We start from the raw sequence: 23,499 nt of genomic DNA, 5'->3' as shown, positions 1-23,499 counted from the left end.
CCATCAGCAAACAGAAGACATTTAGGGTGGAGACACCTGAGACATGTCAGACAGAGGAAAAAGGAGCAAAATAACTCACTTGAGTTAATTATATTCCGACCTTCAAAAACCATCTTAAAAATATTTCTGACATTAAAGAAAGGGGAAAATGTTATAAGGATTTCATTATAATATTATTAGATATACTCTAATATAAGCACATGATCATTTTAGAAGCCGGAATAACTCTCAATTTGCCAGTACAAATAACCTATGAATAGGAATTAACCTAGAAGATCTTGCCAGGAAGATCTTAATATAATTTTCCTTTTGAAAATAATGTAAGAACATAACTAAATATTTGCCCATGGATGAAAGAGAAAAATCACTCCAGATCACAACTCCTCAAACATTTTAAACTTTGCATTTTGTAAAATGTACCTAAGTATCATACAAGAATATTTCATGTCTATAACACACTCTTTCTGATACTATTACAAAAGCACCATAAATAAAATGTTAAAGTGTTGTTTGGTTAAATGTCCTGTCTTCTTGTTTCATTCAGTGGTCTTCAACCCTTCTGTACATTAGAATTTTAGGGAAATTTTTTAAATGCCAATGCAGGACTCTACACCTACTAAACAATGTCAACAACTAAATGTCAGTGAGGCCCAAGCATTGGCGTTTTCTACTATCCTTCTAAGTGACCTTTGCTTGCAGTCAGGTGTCCCACTGATGCCACCTGTGGACATCTACATTTATGTACAACTGAAGTAAGTGATGGTAGGAATCTCTCAATCTTTATTTTTTGTTATAACTCATGGTAGGTTCTTAGCATATGTTTGTAGAGATGGAGTAATGAACTCCTAGGATATGGGTTTATAAAGACCTCTGTGAAAAATACCAAGAGGATTTGAAAAGAGTTGTTTTGGTTCACACCTTCAAGAGTGACAAATGAATGGGTAGAAGCATCTTGTGGAGATAAATCAAAGTGCATGGATTGATGAATTAATTAGACAAACATGTAAACAGAATAATCAGCAAGGACAGGTTTATCTTATTTTACTATTGTTAGTGAGACCAAATGCTGACCCACATACCTGTTTACTCCTTTGTTTTATATATTAGCACATCTCTGTGTATATTCCTGAACCGTGAAGCTCCAAGGCCATTATATTTTTCCTTTTATTTTAATAACGCCTTCTAAGGCATTTAACATATTCACTTAAATATTTTCTTTGTGAGTTAATTGTCATTTGCTGCTATTCCTCATTCACAAATGCATGAGAAGCCCTGGGATGTTCATTCTTCCCTTTGTACTTCCCAGCTGTTAAAGGTCATTCCTTATCTTACAATTCTTATAATTCTTCCCCAATGGTATGAACGGCTGGTATCTGAATTTTCTACCATATCTCTATCTTTATCAACATCAAACGCACAAGCACAATAGTTCAATAAGAACTTATCATTTGCCATGGCTCCCTACAGTTCAGAAAGGAAGAGAGGCGCTCCCCTGGCCGTTACCTCAAGTCTGCTCCCTCCTCTCTTTCTGTCTCTGGCTGTATTCATCTAAAATTCCTTGATCAGCAGAATGTCAGGAGAACTCAGCTCAGAATTTTGCTGGCTATGAGGAAATTTTTACCTTTAAATGTTTGATAAAGGAAACAGCTAAAAATAATTAGAACAGCCATTGCTGTTTAAAACTGATGTTTGTAACAGTGATTTAACTTAGCATTTTTTCTTTCTTTAATCACTTATATTTTCATGATACTTTGTTTACTGATGTCATCTTTGATTGAACATATGAACATATTTAATAAACACATTTTAATAAGATGCTTAGTGAAATTCAAATATCATAGTATTATGCTGATATAAAATACATCTTTAAAATATGGGGAGAATTATATAGTCAAAAACAAACTATTTTGTGAAAGACCTAATTTCAGGATAAGCCTTCTTGTGGAAATTACATTTTAAAAAGGAAGCACTACCACAAAGATGTGAATTCAAGTGTTGTTCTCTTACCCAAACTTAGTATGTGACACATAAAAAGAGCAATTAAGTATCAGCAGCAGGTCTAAATGAGATACAGTCCACACAACTCTTGTCTTAATTCCATCATCATGGAAAAGTGAAGCAGAAGAGATCGAAGTCAACTGCGGGGATTTCAGAAGTGCTTAGGCATGGTACAAACCAACAGAAACAGTTTTAATTCTGTGGTGAGGTGCCAGTATCACAAAGGAGGGGATAAACAAGATCAGTGCAAATGTTGAAAGAGAATATATAGCAATTGTATGTGAGAGTGTGTGTGTCTAAGTGTGTGTGTATGTACATGTAAATAAACTTCTGCTTTACTATAATAAAATATTCCTTAGGAGAATATGTATTTTGATAATCCCATGAAGAGAAATGTAGTTTTGGATAAAACAGACTTTTGAATACTGAATTTGATAGCAATACCAACATTCCAACCAGGTCTACAAAGAATTCCCCCAGAGAACAACTAACTCTAGTCAGGATAACAGAGCGAATGGGACATAACTACGATCAAGGTAGAAAGCAGGAAAATGGCAAACTCAGGCAAAAGTTCAAGAAATACCACTGCAAATCTATGTTTCCACTTCACTGACCAAATGGCAACTCACTCAATGGCTGTGAATGCTTTAGAACACGATTTCTCTTTCTGCAAAAGTGGGGCAACTGCTCCCATCTGCCTTCACTGTATAATCTTCCCAAAAATCAGGATGGAGAATATCATAGCTTCTGGGTATTTGTCAGACATTAGGTGAGGAAAGCCCCAGTCTACTCACTGAAAGTGAATTAATGGTTCAGAGGCTCCATACTGCCACTTACTTAAGCTTTCAGGAAACAGTTCCTTGATGGGCCTGCCACCAAATTCCACAGAATCAATATTCCTTCCAGCTAAGGCAGGATATCTTAAGGTGCTGCATCCATCTCTAAACACTGCTTCATGAGTTGCTAAGACAGTGTGGCTACTGAGCATAGCTCCATTTAAAGTGCTTCGAGAGTGAAGGGAGTGTATCTTTAGATGCCAGTAGCACCAGCAACATCAGCATATTGTGAGAGGCTAATCATAACAGCTTAAATAGCCTACACACACCGTCCTATTGCCAATGACAGCTTATAAGCATAATTGGATTTGGTGTGGTTTAGTCGGGGGGTGGGGGGAGGAAATCCATCTAATGCTAATAACTCCCAACCACATTAAAAGAAAAACTACCTGGAGGCCTCCAAGCTCCGTGAGACTAGAAAACCATTATGACATCTACAAGCAAAACACCCAAATTCTCTACACATTGTTCCACACAGCTCCACATAGGAAAAAGTGTGCAGATACACAAAAACACAAAAAAAATCCAAAAACCAAAAACCAAAACAAAAATAAACCACTATTATAAACTGTAAACACTTGGTGTTTGCTTTCAAGCATTGCATTTGCTTGAATAACGACTATTTGATCGACTTCACGCATTGATTCTTAAAGCAGTTTCCTGGGATACAACATAAGTTATTATTTCATTTTCCATACACACACAGTGAACAAATGTCAGAGCAAAGCCGTAAACTCCACATTCTAAAGGGGTAAACATTTGCTGACCCTAAAATCATTCCTCTTGCCACTGGGCTTGACAAAGGGGAGTTTTAAGCAAACTCTGGAAGTTTTCAAAATAAACATTAAACTAGTACATTCCTTTGTCTCCCATTTCCTCCTTGGTTTGTTCTTGCCTCCTAATAGGCATGTTTTTCTTCTTTTCCCCCTCTTCTCTCTGGGGACTCCCACTTCAAATCCAACGTTTTCTTGTAGCCTATTGTGATGGAAAAAACAAGCCAAGGCTCACTCCTATCTCTTCCTATTGGAATTGTGAGAAGTTAGGCAACATACCCTACTCCGCTCAGCTTCAATTTCCTCATGTATAAAATGAAGAAACTGTACCAACTTTCTCAATGCTTCTGTGAGGATTTAATGAACTAAAAAACAGAAAGCACTTGGCCCTGTGCCCGACACTGATCACTTACAGCACAAATGTGAGATCCCTGCCCTTCTGCCAGGATGACATTCAACCAGCAGCTCTAATGATATTTACAGACGCACACATCTGTGTTTCCTTTTGGGTCTCTACCTGAACTTCCTGTATGTTCAACACTCAACACACTTCATCCCTTAATGAAAATAACTGAAATATTATATGAATAATTAGAAACGAAGAAGCAGCACCAAATTCCTAAAGAACATATCCAAAACAGATGAAATGTTAGCAAATTCTTTGTAAAATTCTTAAGCAGCCCAAGAAAAATTAGAGGCAGTATGTATGCTACGATATTCCCTAAAAGTACAACCCAATTTGGTTCTTAGTACAACAGTCAGAATAATGAGGTGCCTTCAGTGAAGACAAAACAATCCATTCACCCTTAGCCTCAAAAATTAATGTAATCAGGCTACTTTCCTCAGAGTCCTAACCAAATGGGGAATGAGCGGACTACAACTTCTATAAAGAAGACCATGGAGATGTAGTCAGTATTCACAGGGAAGAAGCCTTGGGGGTACTTCAGGGGGAAAAATTATTTCTATCCAATATTATTGGATGGATTTTACGATTAGATAAATTTGTGTATAACATATAGCCACAGTTGACAAAGACTGTAATTTAAGCAGAAAAATTAAAAAGCACTCTATAGCCTTTCACATTTTCACTTCCCAACAAACCCACTTTCTGAGTTTCCATTCTAGTCTGCATTGTCACACTAGAGCAGCAGAAATGACAGATGTGAGTGACGTCAATTGGAGAATCTCTCTCACCACCTTTTCGCCCAGTCATTCAGCTCACACTGCCTGGCCTTCAGGCATCCTGTAACTCTCTCGTGTCCACTAGATATGAATAGGGGAAATGAGTGACTGCTGTGGGGGGTTCCATACAGGAAGACCCTCGATGTCCATTTCACCCACAACACTAGCTGGTACCTACCCGGAAGGAATGAACGGAACCACTCCAATGCAATCCCAGCCACTCCTGCTAGTTCAAGCATTCGGGTCAGCATCACCTCATGACCACCACGAAAGCAGCTGAGGCTCTAATACAATCATCATGGAAAGGTGTCCCAAATCCTTCATTCGAGGAAGAGCCTTCATACACACCAACGCTGTCTCCAAGCCATGCCGGGGTCTGAAACCAGACTGGAAAATATTATATATGTGTATATATAGTAAAACTCCCACAAACCACTCTTCTACTATGTCATATTTATTTACAGCCACTGAATCCATCTCTATATATATGTATCGCCTTTTCAGGGTGGAGATAAGTACACTCAGGAAAAAAAGTACGTCCCAGTAGAAGGGACGCAGTAAACCCAGGAAGACCTGGTGCTGCCCGGTAAGGCGATTGAGGCGATCCCAAATGGAACATGCTTTGTCCTGAAGGGAAGAGAGAAAACACAATGTAGGTTTCCAAGCCTGATCTTCTAAACTTATTAAACAGGATCAAATGATGCTTATATATTTCTAAGGAGTCTTAGCTGTCCCAGGAAATAGCAGTGACAGATTAACTTTTGAAGCTCCATTTGATTTTACTAAGCATCTCTTGACTTGCCACGAAGCTCACTGTGTGGGCAACTCTTTCATAATCCTAGTTACCACAGCCTCAAATGTACTCCTAGACTGTCCACTATGAAAAGCTCTAGACACAGGCACAGGGCTCATAATCTTAGGCTGAACAACAACTTCAGAAGTGTAAATGATCGAGAGCCCACCCAAGAGCTATTACACCTTAAAAAGTAAAAAGAATTAAAACTAAAACAAAATCTTTTTATTCTCCTTACTGAATAGGTTTCTCAAAAACAATGTGGAAGACACTGCAAGGAGATCTCAAGGATTAGCCAGAGAGTTAGCTATTCATATTTTTTGGGCCCTTTGTCGAAAGACTGAAGACTAGCTCCTTTTCAGCTCGTTCCTTAGTCAAAAATCATGCAATGTTGACAACTACCTACAATTCAGTCCCCCCACCCCAAGTTTCTGTTCCCAGGATATATTCAGAATAAAATTATTTAGATCACCACAGCTTCATTGTCTATGTACTTAAATTATTAACTTTTTTTATATAAAGCAAACTGTGATGTACAAACTCCGTCATATTCAATTTCATTTGAAGCTAATGGAATCCTGCCTCCCTATCTCCACTTGACTTCCTCTACCGGCCAGGTGCATCTCATGCCTGTCAGTAACATTCATTTTACATTAAAATGAAAGAGCTTTAAAGAGAACAGCTGCTCTATTACCCCTGCTGCCCACCTTATATGTACTTTCACTCACAACTCAATTATTCTGCAGATGGCAAATATCCCGAGATCTTTTAGATGGATTTGGACCTGATTTCTACCAAATATAGTACTCATTATGTTTGTCTTAACAAATTTCATCTCATCTCATAGAAAGTGACATGCCTTTCACTAAGACTCATGTAAAGAATGACTGACTCATCCAGATGGAAAAAAATTTCAGAAAATTATATTTTTTAAATCCATAGGGATATAAAAATAAAAAGATAATCTATTAGTGGCATAGTTCAAATTTACAACCAAGCTGGAACTTAGCATTATGCCTCTCACATTGGAAGTCCTTATACCTGACGTATGACTGACCCCTGGCTGCACAACCCAAGGTTCTGACCACAAAAACACTCAAAGAATAAAACTTTTAAAGCCATCTTGTAGGCAGATACTAGCCATAGGTATACAAGTAATAGATATTTGATCAAATAAATGTCTGCTGTGATGTGTACCATGAACCGGAGAACTGCATGAAAAACACAAATATGAAAAAGGCATGTCAACAGCTTTCTAGGAATTTAGCTGGGTTTAGAAAAACATGTAAATGAAACAACAACAACACTTTAAAGGCTTCCCATGGAACAGAAAGAAAGGAAATTAATTTCTGCCAAGGGACTGTGGAAAAGTTTCCCCAGAGAAGGTGACAACCTGGATCTTAAATTACAAACAGGAATTATGGTGATAGTGGCCATAATGAGCAGCCAAAGCATTAGGATCTATGCAACTTAACAGAACTTTCAAAAGCACTGCTCCTAACTGAAATATATTCTATGCTATATGCAGTTAAATAAGCAGTAAATTAATTTCAGTATCAAAGAAAACTCTTAACACACTGTGAACATTCAATAAATATCAAAATGTAAGACTCAATGACAGGACATTAATAACTGCATAGATTTAGCAAGGAATGGTTCTCTACACATACAGAGGTAGACTTCCTAAGATAGTGTTCTTGTTCTCTCTTGAAATCTATCCCCCAAAATTTCATTTTCTGTGCTTAAAGCTTCACGAAAAAAATTTGGAGCAAAACTTGGATGACTCTAAGAATCTGATTAAATGAAGAAGGATGCCTTGCCACTGCACTGCACATCAGGAAAATCCCTTCTAGAATCCAAAACACTTGGCTTCTGCTCCATGAACAAACAATTGTTTTAAGTCTTGTCATGGATTCTTAATTAAGAACACAAACTAACTATAATCCCCTTTTAAATTCTGATAAAATTTTATAGAAAATAAGAAGAAACAATCATATATATTTTTGAAATTTAAAGCATTTGAAAATAGTGTGCCAAAATGCTACTGTATATTATTTCAGAAAACAAGTTGGATGCCATTCCATCATGATTAGCTGTTTCCAAGTTACAAACAGAGCAGCCAAAAGTGAAATTTTCTATACCAAATATCTTAAACTTGGCAGCACATTTTCCAAGGTTTTCCAAATTACTTTATCTTTGTAACAACCTTACGATGCAAATAAAGTTGGATTTACCCTATTTTACTGGAAAGACAAGAGAAAAAGACTGAGTGAGTTATCTAGGATAACACATTATGTTTAAAGCAGAAACAGAGCTAGAATTTGCATTTCCATTCAGTCAATCAGAAAATTTCATCAGCTTATTACATGAAGGGAACCACAGGAGAAAGAAAAATCAATGAGACATAAATTCCACCATCAATGAAATGGCAGTCCTATTACAACATGGGAAATTTACGAGCTTATTAGACACCACAGCAAAGGAACACACACATCACATTAGCATGAAATAGCAAGGATAAAATGATGAATGGAGGCTGGAGGAGGAAAACATCACATTTGAACTGGGCCTTGAAGGTAGAGATGGAAGGGGTTTTCACAAGCTAAGCAGAGTCTATAGACCTAAAATATGTGGAAAGTACATGTAATGTCCAAGAGTGATTTTTAAATGTAAAAGTGTTGATACATGTGTAATATAAATCAAGCACAAGAAGTAAACTGAATGAAAATTAAGATGTGAGGGAGGCTGGCACTAATTCCAAATTAGGTCACTTCCTTAAGTCTCCCTCCTCTCTCCATTTCTATCTGAGAACACACCTATCTCCCTCAGAAGTATGCCAAAATATATCCCCCAGCTTCCCTTTCAGGTCAATGGAAATGTGCACCTGGCATATGGGGCATTGGGACAATCGATACATACTTCCAGAACATATCTCTAAAGTGATTTCATGCACTCCTGTTTCAGCTACAGGTTCTCTTGGACTACTCGGATTAAAACAGAAGTACAGAGACAGCACAGCATCACGACGCAAGGACTTGGGTGCATGAGTACTCAAAAGACAATGCTATCTATCTCACTGTCTCTTGGATTCCCTTGACAGACGCTAACCTGGGAAGTGAACTCGAGCGTGACTAACCCATTTGTTCCCGTGGCCCACAACAGCGTAGCAAACCTACACATTAGCTTAGAGTCTTAAGTTGTGGTTTGAAGAGCAACTAGAAATCATTGTTTGGTCTCGGTTTTCAACACCCATGAAAAACTACCTGAAAGCACTAATTATAAGTGGATTCCTAAACTCAGCAATACACCTTTATAATGTGTTTTAAATTTTATTTTCAAATTTTAATTTATATTAACCATACATAATATAAAGGGCAGTATCAATTTCATTCGACAACTGAGGAATTAAACAGTATATGATGAATTAGTTATAAGTGAGATTTGATAGCTTCAAATGAAACTGAATTTAACCTTGCTTAATCAGATAAATTATATATAATAGATAAAAATTCAGTGTGGTAAGAGATATATATGTATATACACAAATACATATATGTATATATGCACACACACACACACACACATCCTATACCATGCTGATAACTAAAAATCCACTCATAAGAAGACTCAAATGATTATTACTATCAGGAGAACCTGAGAAATTATTTTGCTTCAGTTCTCATTAGGTAATGTTTCCATTTACCTGTTGGGCTCTTCATGTCATATTATAAACAAATATTATTTTAATATTATTATATCTAAGTATGTAATTGGTCTTCATTTTATTTATATAGCAATAAGAAAGAGATATAAGTACAAATAAGATAATACCATAATATTTAAAAACATGAATACATAATAGTCACCAACAGGTCCAGTGGGAAAATCTGAGAAAAAGAAAACAATGTGGGTGCAGTAGGACCCTTTTGATTCAATGTCTTGGCCCCTGCCTCATGTATCTTATCCTCATATGTCCTTGAAAAATTAACTGGGCTAAGGAAGATCAGAAAAATATTCTTTCCATTTCATAAACTCACTAACCCTGGCTGGGTTCAACTGACTTTCTGGATCAGTCCATGGAGGAAACACAGGACTATCAATCCTGGCCCTACCTTGGGTAAGATCTAAAGGCAAAGAAGAGCCCACAAAACCAGAGCTAGAATTTTAGTTATACGTGTACATTTACAATGCTACATTTCTTTTACCTTAACTCCTGCCAACCAGTTCACAAACGTGTACTACTGGAAGTCAACACAATGAATGCAGGATCAGGCTGGTGTGTGGAAACCCATTGGTGGATGAAAAACATATAAAAGACACATCTGTCCAACCAGAGCTTAAAGCAGGACATCTATCCTTTCTTCCTTGGATAGTCTTATCCTGTACCTACTATCAAGCTTTTGTAGAGTGTCCTCATATTTCAAACCGACCATTCTTTTTGAGGTTCAGAGAAAAGCCAGATATTCACCAGCTTTGCTAGTGAAGACAGAGCATGTCCTTTTTACAAGCCTAAGTTTACTTGTCTTTAGACACAAGAGCCTAAGACTATATGATCTGTCAAGACTAGAAACAAAACACTATAATTCCAAGTGAAAATGCAGTCATAGCTTAGCTTATCCTAAAGCAGAGGGGCTTTAAAAGATCTGACTAAAGGGGAGTTTGTGTTCATATTAGGTCTCCAAGCCATTTTCAAGTTGGAAAATTACTGACCTCAGTAGATGATCTTCTGTAGAAATCAGTCCTGATCCTGTCTCTTTAGCAAGGACAGAATTCCCTCTGTTACTTAGAACTAGCCCCCTCCCTATAATCTCCAAGAAGAGAAACAGTTTCTAAATAAAAGCTAGACACTGCTTGGGTGGGTGGACACAAGGGAAAGGGAAGAATAGCCTTTAAATTTTGGGCACTTATCTGTTTAAGGTTGTTCAGAAATGCATTGAGATTTCTTTCAAAATTCTTCATCCCCTTCATATAAAAAAAGAACACAGCAAAACTAACCTATTATACAAAGCAATTTATAAAATACTGAAAATGGAAAGTGACAACTTTTTTGTAATATGGAAAAAAGGGATGTCTAAAGATGATAAATACTGATCTCAATCAAGTTAACTTCTCCAACACTAAAGTTGGATTTTTAATTGGGAGCACTAAGCTGGAAGTGGTGGCACACACACACACACACACACACACACACACACACACACACACACGTTAGCCCCAGCATGTAGGAGGAAGATGCAGAAGGAACAGGGGTACAAGGCAATCTTGTCTATAGAGCAACTTTGGTGACAGCTTGGGCTCATGAGATTCTGTCTTGTTTATGAATTTCTATTTGGTCTTCTTAAATAAAAATAACACAGATCTAAATATAGGGGTAAAAGCTTTAGAGAGACCAGGGAAATAGGGAAAGCCACCAGCCAACCTTACCTCACCAACTCTGCAGTTTCCAAATGCAGCGACTTCCTGTTTACCCACACCAATATGCCTTGCTGTTCTGCCATCTGATTTGCTCTCTCCATTCAGCTACATCACTTCCTCTTCCTACCCAGCTCTGTCACTTCCTGTCTCTCTGTACAAACCTCCAGACCTCCATGGTTAACTAGCTTTGGAATTTAAAGCGTGTGCCACCACACCTGGCTCTGTTTCCAGTGTGGCCTTGAACATACAGAGATGCTGCCTGCCAAGTGACAGGATTAAGGGCATGTGCTACGATTGCCCGACTTCTTTGTTTACTTAAAATGGCTTGCTATTTCCTCTGATCTCGAGGCAAGCCTTATTTATTAAAGCACAAATAAAATATCACATTTCCCCTTTTTGTCTAATAAGAAATAAAAAAATGTAAAAAGTTGTAACTATCTAATCTACTCTGAAGAAAAAAGATACAGAAATGATAGAATAAAGGGTAGATTACTGAATCTACTCTGAAAAGAAAAAAAGGAAGATGGGTGTCAAAAACACTTCATGTGGAGTTTATCTTCTTCTTGGCAAGAATAGCCATTTGGACAGGAAACTGCTCTTGCCTGGACTACTGATAATAAGTTGTATAAACTGGGCATACAGAACCCATAGGAAAATGACCATTGAATTTGCCAAAACACGGCGAAATGGTCCTTCATGTTCCTGCTTTGCAGAGGAGACTGCCAGACATCCTACAGGACACAGGAAGAAGCAACTGAGAGACTCTAGGCCTGTGGGTTGAAGAATGGATGCCCTAATGCTACAGAGGAACTTGGGTGAATGTCCAGGCAGGCAGCTGTCTCTGTCATTCTAGATGTTTTGGAAGTTGCTTACAATACTCTTCCTGTTTACTAAGGTAATATTATATCCTTCTGGGGTCTTTGATGTAGTTGAAGACTAGATAGTTATAATTATAATTTTCCTTGGTTATGATAAAAGATATATTAGATATGAAACTTTAGACTCACAAATATAGGACAGACAGAATATTTTCTTTAATTTTGCCCAATACAAATAGACTAGATATTGTTACTGTAATTCCTGCTTGATAACTGTTCTATTATTTGTAATTTTACTATGTTAAAGTTAAAACCTTCCTTTTTGTTTAGAAAGAAAAGGGGAAATGGTGTGAGATAACGCTTTTGTACACCGGTTTAATAAAACACTGATTGGCCAGTAGCCAGGCAGGAAGTATAGGCAGGGTGAGCAGACTAAAGGAATGCTGGGAAGAGGAAGAACAGAGTCAGGAGTCGCCAGCCAGACATAGAGGAAGCAAGATGACAAGGCAGAACTGAGAAAAGGTACCAAACCACATGGCTAAAAATAGATAAGAATTATGGGTTAACTTAAGTGCAAGAGCTAATCAGTAATAAGCCTAAGCTAATGGCCGAGCAGGTATAAATAATATTAGGCCTCTGTGTGATTATTTTATAAAAAGCTGTGGGACTGTGGGTGAGAGATTTGTCCCAACCACAGGCCAGGCGGGACACAGGAAATCTTCTGACTACAGTGTCAAATAAAAAAAATTCTTTTCCCAGCCTTTTATTCTGAGGTAGTGTCTGTCTTCTTGTATGCAGCAAATGGATGGATCTTGTTTTGATGAGAGAAAGGAGGGATTCTGCAGGCGAGGCACATCAAGATCATGATGGGAGGACATGCAGAGATGATCAGCCACACTAGTGGAAGCCCATGAACTGTGGACTGGTGGCTATGGAGCCCCCATGGGACTGGACTAGGCCCTCTGGATACGGAAGACGGTTGTTTGGCTCGAACTGTTTGGGGGGCACCCGGGCAGGCGGATCGGGATCTGTCCCTGGTCTATGGGTAGGCTTCTGGGAATCCGGTGCCTGTGGTGTGACGCCTTGCACAGTCTTGGTGCAGTGGGGAGGGGCTTGGATCTGCCTAGGCTCACTGTGCTGGGCTCTGCTGACTCCCCATGGGAGACCTCAGTTTGGGGGATGTGGAGATGCGGGGTGGCTCGGGAAAGAGGGCTGGGGGGGAGGGAGAAGGGGAGATCTGTGGATGGTATGTGGAGTGAGTAGAAAATTTCTTAATAAAGAAAAAAATTCAAAATGAAAAAAAAAAGCAAAATCCTAAAACCAAAATAAAAAGTGAGCTGCAATAGTTGCATTTGTTCCTGACTCATCATTTAGAAGGAGATGTTGGGAATCTCAAAGTGAACTTCAATGCCAACTGCAGCACAGAACAAATTCAGATTTTAGTCATTCTCTTGACTAATCATTAACGACAAGATGTTCCGGTGACTCTTAGTGAATGCTGTTACTCTATTTCAGGTAACCAGCAAGTCCCCTTCACTGAACACACATTAACTAGAGAACTAAACAAAATTCATTACACAAATGGCTATATTTCATGAAGGAATGACAAAGAACAACCCAGACATGATTCCTAGATAACCACAGACTGGAGGTTCTGCGTATATTAGAAAAGTAGAAAGTCCTGTTTTTGTACCTCTTTGGGGAAAAGTAAATGAGTGACAGGAGGACTATTGACACGTGGTCTGAGTAGAAGCTACAAATAAACAGAGCACTACATGGTGATTCTTTGAATAAGGAAATGTCCTTAAGAAGACAGTAGTGCATTTCTAAGATTACACTCATGTATTTAGCTGGACCTCCTTTAGTTTTCATATCCATATCTCTCAAAAGAGAAAACCAAGAACCAAGCCCTCCATACTCCCACTGACATGCGGTTCAAATAAGCACCATTTATTTTCATTCATTTTTTTCCCCACAAGTATCCAGACTACAATCATGTAAAATCAATTTTTCCATTATACATACATTTTGTTAGCAACCATACTTTGGCTATCATTAGCCCATTCCTTAGAAATAATTCTAAGACAACAGTATAAAAAAAAAAGTGATAGTTTTACAGGGTCCTAGATCTCTCACTCCCCAAAACACATTTTATACCTTTGTAGCGCTATTTTTCTAACACAAACAATAAGAAGCCATATCTGAAGTATGTATTCTGATATTCACAGCTCAGATCTGCACTGCAAGTTACAACCTTTGCATCCATCAGTCATGGCATTTAAGATATGCCCAAAGCTGGAGCTTCCACCACATATATGTGAGAGCTATGAAATGTCCTTCTCCCACCCACTGACCATAGTTACAATGAAGCCAATAACTTGTAAAGTTATCTGAACATGCTTATCTCAAGCAAGTCTTGCAAATCAGTGAGAAACTTCAGTATTGTATATAATCTAATACATATAAGACACCAAGCTTGTATCAAAACAACTACCAAGGATGGGATGTGTGGGGGTGGGTGGGGGTGGGTGTGGGTGTATGCATGAGCTCATGTGTATATGTTTGATAGAATCAAATCACTGGTAACTTTTGAATGTGCGTGTGCACACATGCGTGTGTATTTATGTGTGTGGCTACAAGTATCTGTGGGTGTACTTGTAAAAGTGTGCCAGAGGTTGACTGCAGGTGTCCTCCTCAGTTATTCTCTACTTTTATTTATGGAGGCAGGGTCATGATGAACCTGGAGCTCACTTATTTGGCTAGCCCATCTAGCCAGCTTGCCTATGGGATCCGTCTCTATCTCCTCAGCTCTGGGATTGCAGGGATGCTGCCATCCCTGCCTGGCTTCCCTATGTCTGAAGTTCTAAACTCTTGCTCTCACTCTTGCGTGACTAGCACTTTGCCAACTGAGTCGTCTCTGTAGCCCAGGGTTTTTTTTTTCTCCTTTGATTCAGGCTCCTAGTGTCTAAAAAGGGTTAAAGATATGTGGCTGTGGTATCAAACCCTGGGACCTCAAAACTCATGTTTATCACTTGTACTGAATAGACATTATCAAGTTACTTCTTAGTTACTTCTTGGGCTTCCATGTTTTTATTCCCAAAATGGGAAGTGGCAGTACATCTACCCAAATCAAAGCTTACTTTAAAAAGCTATTAATAACTGATGTAAAATGTCCTTAGCATTAGGTATAACCAGAAAAACCAATGAATTCTAATATTCATTTTATTATCAAAACCCTACCATTAATTTTCTTGACATAACTACATAAAACATAGCTTTTTCAGCCCTATGCCAAAAAAAAAAAAAAAGAAAAGAAAAGAAAAATGGATACAAACAGGGGAGTCCCTTCCCTTAATGAACTTATAAATTTAATACTTACACAAATACTAGCTAGCATATTGGAACATCATACATTTATGAAGACTTGGAAAAAATCAAAAAAGTTCCCAAACACAAAACTTTAGAGAGAGCATGCACTGTGTTACAGACCTGTTTTACAAAGAAGAGATTTCTTTACAAAGAAAACTCACACTGAATAACTCCTAAAGAATAGACCATAACTTTGTTCATCTGTTTACCACAACAACCGTTAACAGTCTCAAGAACACAGCAACAGCCTAGGAAGTGTGAAAAGAACCAACTTTGTCTGAAAATGTCCTCCAAATTCTCCAGGCATTTAAAGTAAACACTGATCAGACCCTTGATTGAGTGGCCTTGTTTAATGATCTCTGTCTTGGTAAATTTCATTCCCCTGATCCTTCTGCTATTCCTCTCTTCTCTCATTTCTCTAATACCCTTTGTATGTAAATTCTAAGTACTATAACCACCCACAATGAAGACTGAAACCAGTTGAGGGCATGATTATTGGCAGCTTGACAAGCTCTGAAGGCAAATATGAAAGTTTGGTCCCTATCACATGTAGAACAGGCATGTATAATATACATGTGATGGATAAATATATGTATTATACACACATACGTGTGTTAATCTCCTGAATTTGAGACAGAACTGTAGACAACAATTAGCAGTTTCATTTTGCTTAAGTATGTAGCAGGAAGTATACGGTAGTCTTTTTTACCTTAAAGACTGGGACTTACTAGGAATCATTTACTATAGCTTTTAGAAATCGTTGCTCCACAAAAATCTCTTCCTTTTTATTGCCTGTAAAAACAAATCAATGCTAAAAAGAAGTCCCCATGTCAGCATACCAAGTGTTTTGCATTTGAATTATACCATCACATTCAAAACACTGAAGCAAAACTGAAACTCCTTTTGGCGTGTGACAGTTAAGAATTCAGAGCAATGAAATGAGAGATGAAGACAAAAGCACCCTCACAAAAGGATTAAATAAGATCACCCTGTAAGTGCCGTCTTCTCCATGCAGACTTTTACCTGCACAGGATACTTGGAAAGACTCATGCACGGAGTAATTTCACATCCATTTCTGGTTCCATCTCTGCACTGAAATATTTATAGGGTATTCAGTGTTTCTAGGGTAAATTATACCTAGATCTTAGTAAAGCTGAAATCACTTAAATTACCTTTTTTTGTTCAATTACTTGGAAGAATAGAGAAAGAAAGCTTGACAGAATAAAAAGATGTATTAAGCAATGGCCATTTCGTAGCTGTAATTGCACAGCTTAGTGGATATTGATGCCTTCAGGGTTGTGGGCAGTCACCGCAGCTATTTTTACCAAAGGCTTCAAATAAAATCCAAATCAAGTCATATTATTTAAATACACATATTATGCTTGAACATGAAACTTCTTAAGCTAAGCATTTCATTGGTTAGTGTGTTAGGAATAACACAGGAAAACACACATTCACAGTGCACTTGATGGAGACACAGCACTGTGCTTGGGCATGTTGTTATAGATACCTTCTAAAGCAACCTGGATAACCAAGCCCTAGAAAACAGTCTTGCTGAATCTCAAAGATTTTGGAAATATTCCAAATTCTGAATCATTGTTACTGATCGTATGTTGCTGTCTCCCAGAAATTCACAGGATGAACCCTTAGACCTCAATGTAACTGCACCTCAGGGAGAAAAGGGTGGAGCTCTGAGCTGGCAGGATTGGTTGGTGTCCTCGTAAGAAGACTGAAGAGTCTTTGGCTACTTGTGTGGCTATTGTGAGAAAGACCAGGTGAAGACCAATAAAAGGGGGAGAAACAAGACACAGAGGTCTCCAGAAGAGGCACCACCGCGTCTCGATCTGGGACTTGGCAGCGGGAGCAGACTCAGTAACTCTGGATGAGACTCTAAATTCAGAACAGGAAAAGTTACCCTGCATCAGTGTGGGGCACGGCTTCTGACAAGTACTGCAGACCCACTACACAGCCGCAACATGAAAAATGCCAGTAGAACATGTGAGTGTGCATGTAAACACAGATACCACACACACACACACACACACACACACACACACACACACACACACACACCACATACAGATATATACACACATGCACACAGCATACACACACACATACATACATGTATACACATACATAGCACATACATATAACCATGAACAATGAGCACATATTTATACATATGTACATAAACATTATGCATACACACACATGCACATATGTACATTCACATACATGACACATTTTTGTGCACACATGCTATGCACATACATATGCCATATACACACACATCACACATATATGCACAGATGAACACATGTCATGCACATGCACACATAGAACTTAATGAATGCCTTGTGGTTTCTATCCTCTATCATTTATTTATTCACTTATTCATTTTGAGGAAGGTTCCCACTATGCAGTTCAGGTTAGTCCTGGCATCAAACCCTATCTTCCAAATCCAAAGAAACACTGGGGGAGGTTGCATAATGAAAGAGAGACCACCACCGGCGGCGGCAGCAGCATCAGATGTCTGCTTTGAGGGCGTACAAGTGCCCAAGACCATTTTGGCCAGGATTGTTCAAAGAAGCTCTGAGCTTCCAGAGAAACATTCCACACCGTCACATGTTAACTTGAGAATGGCTTTACCAATAAGATGTAACCGTGTCTCTCTCAGGAATCACTTGAAGAGCTAGTGAGATGGTTCAGTGGGTAAAAGCACTGTCAGTCCTGATGACGTGAGTCTGGTTCCCAGCTCCCTCCTGGCGGGAAGGCAGAACTGGCGCCAGCAAGCCCCCCTCCACTCCCCTGTGCCATGTGCTTGCAAACTCTCTCTCTCTCTCTCTCTCTCTCTCTCTCTCTCTCTCTCTCTCTCTCTCTCTGGATAAATATGTAAATAAATGTAATAAAAATTTAAAGAACTATTTCAGTGATCCTATCACTATGCAAATGTTTAATTTAGGTATAATTTGACAGACTATAGTCATTTTCGAATAGTGATACTCATATTTAAGCTAAGTACATAATCCATATTAGACCATTTCATAGAAAACTAATTACAAACAGAAAACAAAATGTCAACAAAACATTTAAATGATATTTTTTTGGAAAAACATACATAAACATCCCAAATCCAAAATTTTACCTACTTATAAAATATAAAACATGCTTTCTTCTTTCATTTAGAAACTTTGTAGTATCAGAATGCCACGGATTTATTCAAATAACATATTAGCATTAAAGTAGTGTCCCTAATTTCATGTAATTTTCACAGAATAAACTTAGTACTTGTTTATTCATTAACTCACAAACTATCATATTGGCCCCAGAATATTTTTCAGTATCAGCTAAGAGATGCTACTGTAGATGACAGTAGATTCTGGAGGGAAAAATGGATTTGAAAGGGTTTTTCTTTTTTCTTTTTTTCTGGGACCAGGTGTTCAGATAAGAAAATGGTACAATAACCTATATAAAAAATAAGTATTCGGGTATTGGGGGGAAAGTAGAAATCAGACAAAGAAAGATGTAATGAAGAAGCAAAGCTGACATGCCTCAGGGAACAACCTGGCATGGCATAAGGGGACAGAAAAGAGCTAAGAAGGACTCGCATGCAGATTTCTAGTTTGAGCAACGAGTATATAAAGTTACACACCAGCAGGAACTAGATCATTCTAAGTGCTGGCCTATACACACGTGCACACACCTAACCATATGCAAATTGTCCCGTGTTTCTGTTTCATCAGGCCATTGTCTCACACATCCCTCTCTCAGGAGCTGGCTGTGCACAGCGTTTCCACAATGAGAGAATTAGATGTTAACAAACAGCAGGGCTGACACCATACACGGGCACTGTAATTCTAAAAATGCTCCAACACAAACAAACTCCGCCACCATTTCAGCATGAAGGGAAGGCTGCTAACATGGACGCTGGAGATAAGAATTGATTTTGTAATAGAAATTATTTGTGTTTCTTATCTCTAGACAAAACATTTCAGCACCCAGGAAGAATCACCTCCTATAGTGCTAATTAGCAACGTAAATCTCACCAAGAGCAATGTCAAAGGACTTTATTGTTTGTCTCTATATGTGGTAATTGAATTTCTGACAGTTTGTCCTTTAAAAATGCAAAATATTTAATAAACCACAGTTTAAAGTGGAGATCCCAATTTCCACATATCATCACTAAGACTCACAGACAGAAAAACATAAAATGCAATAAAGTAGGAGGTAAAAGCAAATTTATTCAGAAAATGATCAGTGACGATTTTCATACATGTTAGAAGAATCACAAAATCTTGGTTTGTCAGATGAATATTTCACACTGTAAATTCTAAAATGTGTCTGCCTTCTGAGTAACACTAAAACAAATAGAGTTTGTTTATAAAACTGGGCAAGTGTCCCTACTGGGATATAAAATTACAGGCTGCTATTCTATAAAATTTTGATGAAATCTTTAACATGATTTTATATAATAAGGCATTTATAGCAGTGTAAAAACATATTCAGAAAAAATTTCTCAGTCTCTAACCCTTATGAGAGTGAGTTGATACTCTCTCTGTGTGTGAGTGTGTATGTATGTGTGTGTGTGTGCTCCTGTAGAAGGGTATGTATGTATGTGTGTGCATGTATGCGTGTGTATATATGTGTGTGTCTACGGGTATGCATAGGTTTGTATGAGTACACATGTATGTGTATATGTGTGTATGTATATATTTCCTAATGACACTATTATCTTTATTGGAAACTATTTACCTATTCTCAAATAGTATAAAAACTACAATACGACTCATGTCACATTGATTACTGGTATCTTCTAACAGTGCATAAGTGGTTGGTACTCACTGGTGAATGGTTGCTTTTGGGGGGCTTGTTGGTTGAGTAATACAGGTCAAATTACCTTGCAGCTCTGACTATGCCCTGCTAACAGAACATTTATTCACTTATTGAGAATCACCTTAAAAATTACATGGCACGGGACAGCAAGAAACATCCTGAGGTACCAAAGCCACCTCAGTGTTCCTCCTAGAGAGGTAACTTCTGAATAAGCAAGTCAAATATAGAAAATCAGCAATGAGACAGCCTGCAACCTTCCAAAACACATGGGCTGGGTATAGCTGTCATTTCTGACTGCAAACCAGAGCCTAACAGTTTCCCATCCTGACATCCTGGAAACGTTCAGCTGAGGCGCTCATAGTGTATCAAACATTCATCCACAACATAGCATGGTGGAATGTGCCCACCATCCTCTCTATCCAATCAGCACAACTATTTGATTGTAAGATTCTGACCATTGGAACAGACCTCAAAACAATTGTGACTGATCAGCTGTGACAACCAATAGCTCTGAAAGACCTAAGTCTAAGAATCATCAGTATTAGTAAAACATAAACACAGATGGACCTGATGTTTTATAATACAAAATTTCTATACTGAGAAATTACTTCATCCTAGGTGAAGAGAGAGTAACGTTTACCAAAGATACCTTCCCAGAAAACAGAACCTGGTCTACAAAAACTGTACTGTGATCACACTGACCAACTTTCTAACAACAGTCGGACATTTTATTATAGTCAGATACTTTTTTAAAAAATCATACATGGAGTAAGTGTTTCATTCTGGCTTTTCCAGAAAGAACTTAATCATGGTTTAGATATTTCATAAATAACATGGAAATGACACACAAAATCTGTGTTCTTTTTATCATGGCTACATAAAAATATGTAACTTAAAGTGTTGCTTGCAAAGAGGAAAAGTCTGTATAAAAATCTCATGAGTGTCCAAGAAACACTATTTCATCTGTTAAATCTATTCTAATATCCAAATAAGCCGGGTCAAAATAATTGACACTGGGACTTTTTTAATTACAAATTTAAACCAGTGGTTCTTACAGTGTCTAAAATTAAGCCATGGAACCATGCTTCCCTTGTGCACAGGCAACCTTCCACAGATGTATGCACAAGTATTTAAAGGGGGTGCTGCAGACTAGTTAGTCCCTTTTTTATTTCAAAACAATAGTTATTGAATAGGATATAAACCACCACATGTTGGTTTGACCTACATGACTGTAGGCCAAAGTCATCAATGGGATCCAGAAAATTAACATGTTGAGAAAGAAGACTATTAATTCAACAATTATTTATTGAGAATCTTCTGAGTGCCAGGAGAGTCAGATGCTCTTTCTGCTCTTAACGAGCTCAGAACACCTACTCAGAACACCAGTGCAAAACCATAGTCCAGACAGACAAACTGCAGATGTGACCCTGGCTCACAGAAAAGGAAAGACCCCCAGTGCTTTACATGCATGGTCTTTGTTAAAGACGTGGAATGCCGAGAGACTCTGCAGATACTTTCTTAGAAATGCTGGGGACAATGGTGGTCTGTGCAGGGAAGGACATCGCCTGTCACCCTTAGAGTGCTACTGATGTATCAGTCACCCCAGGATCACTACCCTGTACTTGATCAACTGTATCTAACCTGTTTGTATTTCATGGATAACACATCATTAATAAATAACGAGAATTAATCACCCAGAGTTGACCTTCTGATGATGGAATTTGTAAACTTTACCTAAGAAAAATAGATACAGCTACACTTCATTTATTCAGCTACTTTAAATATTTGGAAACATCTAAGAACTTCAAAAGCAGCAAAACAGTACATTAAGCAGGTAAAAGAAATGTCAGCACCTGTTCCCTTAAACAACACATGTAAAGTATAAGATGGTTCCAAAATCACATGGAGTCTATGTAGGTTTGCATTAGAGGTAATTCTAACAGGCAACTGAAGACTAGAAATCAAGGGGTGAGTGAACAGAAACACACAGGCTGCAAATAACAGATCACAGCTGACAAAAGAGCAGAAAGTGAAAGATACAGAGAAATGAAAACATGAAATGCATGTCTGAGGCCATTCAAAGCAAAGCTGGCTTTACAGACGATCGTACAATGATGGCAATGTTTCTCTCTGCCTTTCCCTCCCCTCGTGCACATAGGAGCTGCCTGCCGGAGTTCTTTTAATAATAGTACCAGCCTATCAGCACTTGTAACACAATAATTTTCCATACAAAAGGATGCATTAATGATGCACTGAGTGGGGAGGAATTTAGGGCCACTCAAAGTTGTGTGTGTCCATTCTGGTGTTCTTAATTGCTCTGTGAAGACATTTTGTTTAAGAGTTTTGACTGGTTTTGCTAACTGCATTAATGTAAGACACTTTCAAGCACAACTCTGCAAAAAATAACATTTTGAAAGCATGACATGTAGCACTATGACCATAATGGCAATGAAAATACTGTTAAGAACCACACTGCCGTAACCATAGATAGCAGGCTAAAAACAACAGTGGTAGTCACTCCTTTGGATAAGAATGTCTGCGTGTATGTGGTGTGCACATGTGTACACGCTCATGAATGTGCATGTATAACTGCACATGTCTGTGGAATCCAGGGTCCAATTTTGGGTTTCTCTTATCACTCTTCACTTTATATTTTGAGACCGAGTCTCTCTCTGAACTTACAGCTCATGGAATATGCTAGGCTGCCTGGCCAGTGAACTCTGGGGATCCTCCTGGTCCAACTTATATAATACTGGGATTATAGGCACACACCACCACCCAGGCATTTATGTGTTTATTGGGAAACAAACTCAATTCCTCATGTTTGTTCAACAAGCACGTTCCCCACCGAGCCCTCTCCTCAATCTGAGATGGATGGCTTAATGAGTGAGTTTCAAACACCTACTTCGAGGAGGACAATTCATAACTGTGTTAGCAGATTCCCCTGTGACGAGGCTCCTGCACATGACATGTTTCGACTGTGACTCCCTCTTTCCCTTTGGCCGTGGTATGAACATTTTCAATGCTTTCTCAGTAGCATAAATATTTTTAGGGTTATTGACAGGTTGGCAAAGAGAAAACTGTCAATTTTCCCCATCATATTCCCTAATTTCTCACGCTGACATGCAGCAGAAACCAGGATCTCCCGCTGTGGGGCTTTGGGCACTGTGAGCAAATGGCCTCCCACCGACCGTCACCACCACTGTGGAAACAGACTGATAAAACAGTATAGTTATATCATCTCACTCCATTTCTTCATGGAGACTGGGAAAAAGGCCCCAAATGGAAATGAAAACTTGAGCACCTACACCCCACTGACTGCGATCTATGGATCTAACTTACAAAAGATGCCATTCAGGCAGCTGCAGACTAAGGGCACTCACACTTCAAATTCAACAAGAATCATAGTGAAATCCCAGTGTAAGGAAAGCTGGGTTCAGGGCTATTCATTCCTCTCTGCCTGTCTATCTCAACATCAA

The 23,499-nt window shown here is 38.4% G+C and overlaps 1 protein-coding gene across 1 annotated transcript in view; it reads right to left on the bottom strand.

The window, feature by feature from the left end:
• Window positions 1–4,973: 4,973 nt before the first annotated feature.
• LOC128112578 (putative Polycomb group protein ASXL3) overlaps window positions 4,974–23,499 on the bottom strand; it is a 50,542-nt gene continuing 32,016 nt past the window's right edge. The window contains exon 3 of the mRNA XM_052741632.1: window positions 4,974–5,165. Coding sequence (XP_052597592.1) covers window positions 5,045–5,165 — 121 coding nt within the window. The 3' untranslated portion in view covers window positions 4,974–5,044. The remainder of the gene's footprint in view (window positions 5,166–23,499) is intronic.

The sequence above is a fragment of the Peromyscus californicus genome, unplaced genomic scaffold, assembly GCF_007827085.1.
Source record: "Peromyscus californicus insignis strain IS unplaced genomic scaffold, ASM782708v3 Scaffold_17__1_contigs__length_78620276, whole genome shotgun sequence".
In the NCBI taxonomy this organism is placed as follows: Eukaryota; Metazoa; Chordata; class Mammalia; order Rodentia; family Cricetidae; genus Peromyscus; species Peromyscus californicus.
The sequence above is the reverse complement of the archived record's forward strand: the minus strand, read 5'-3'. Positions and strand labels throughout refer to the sequence as shown.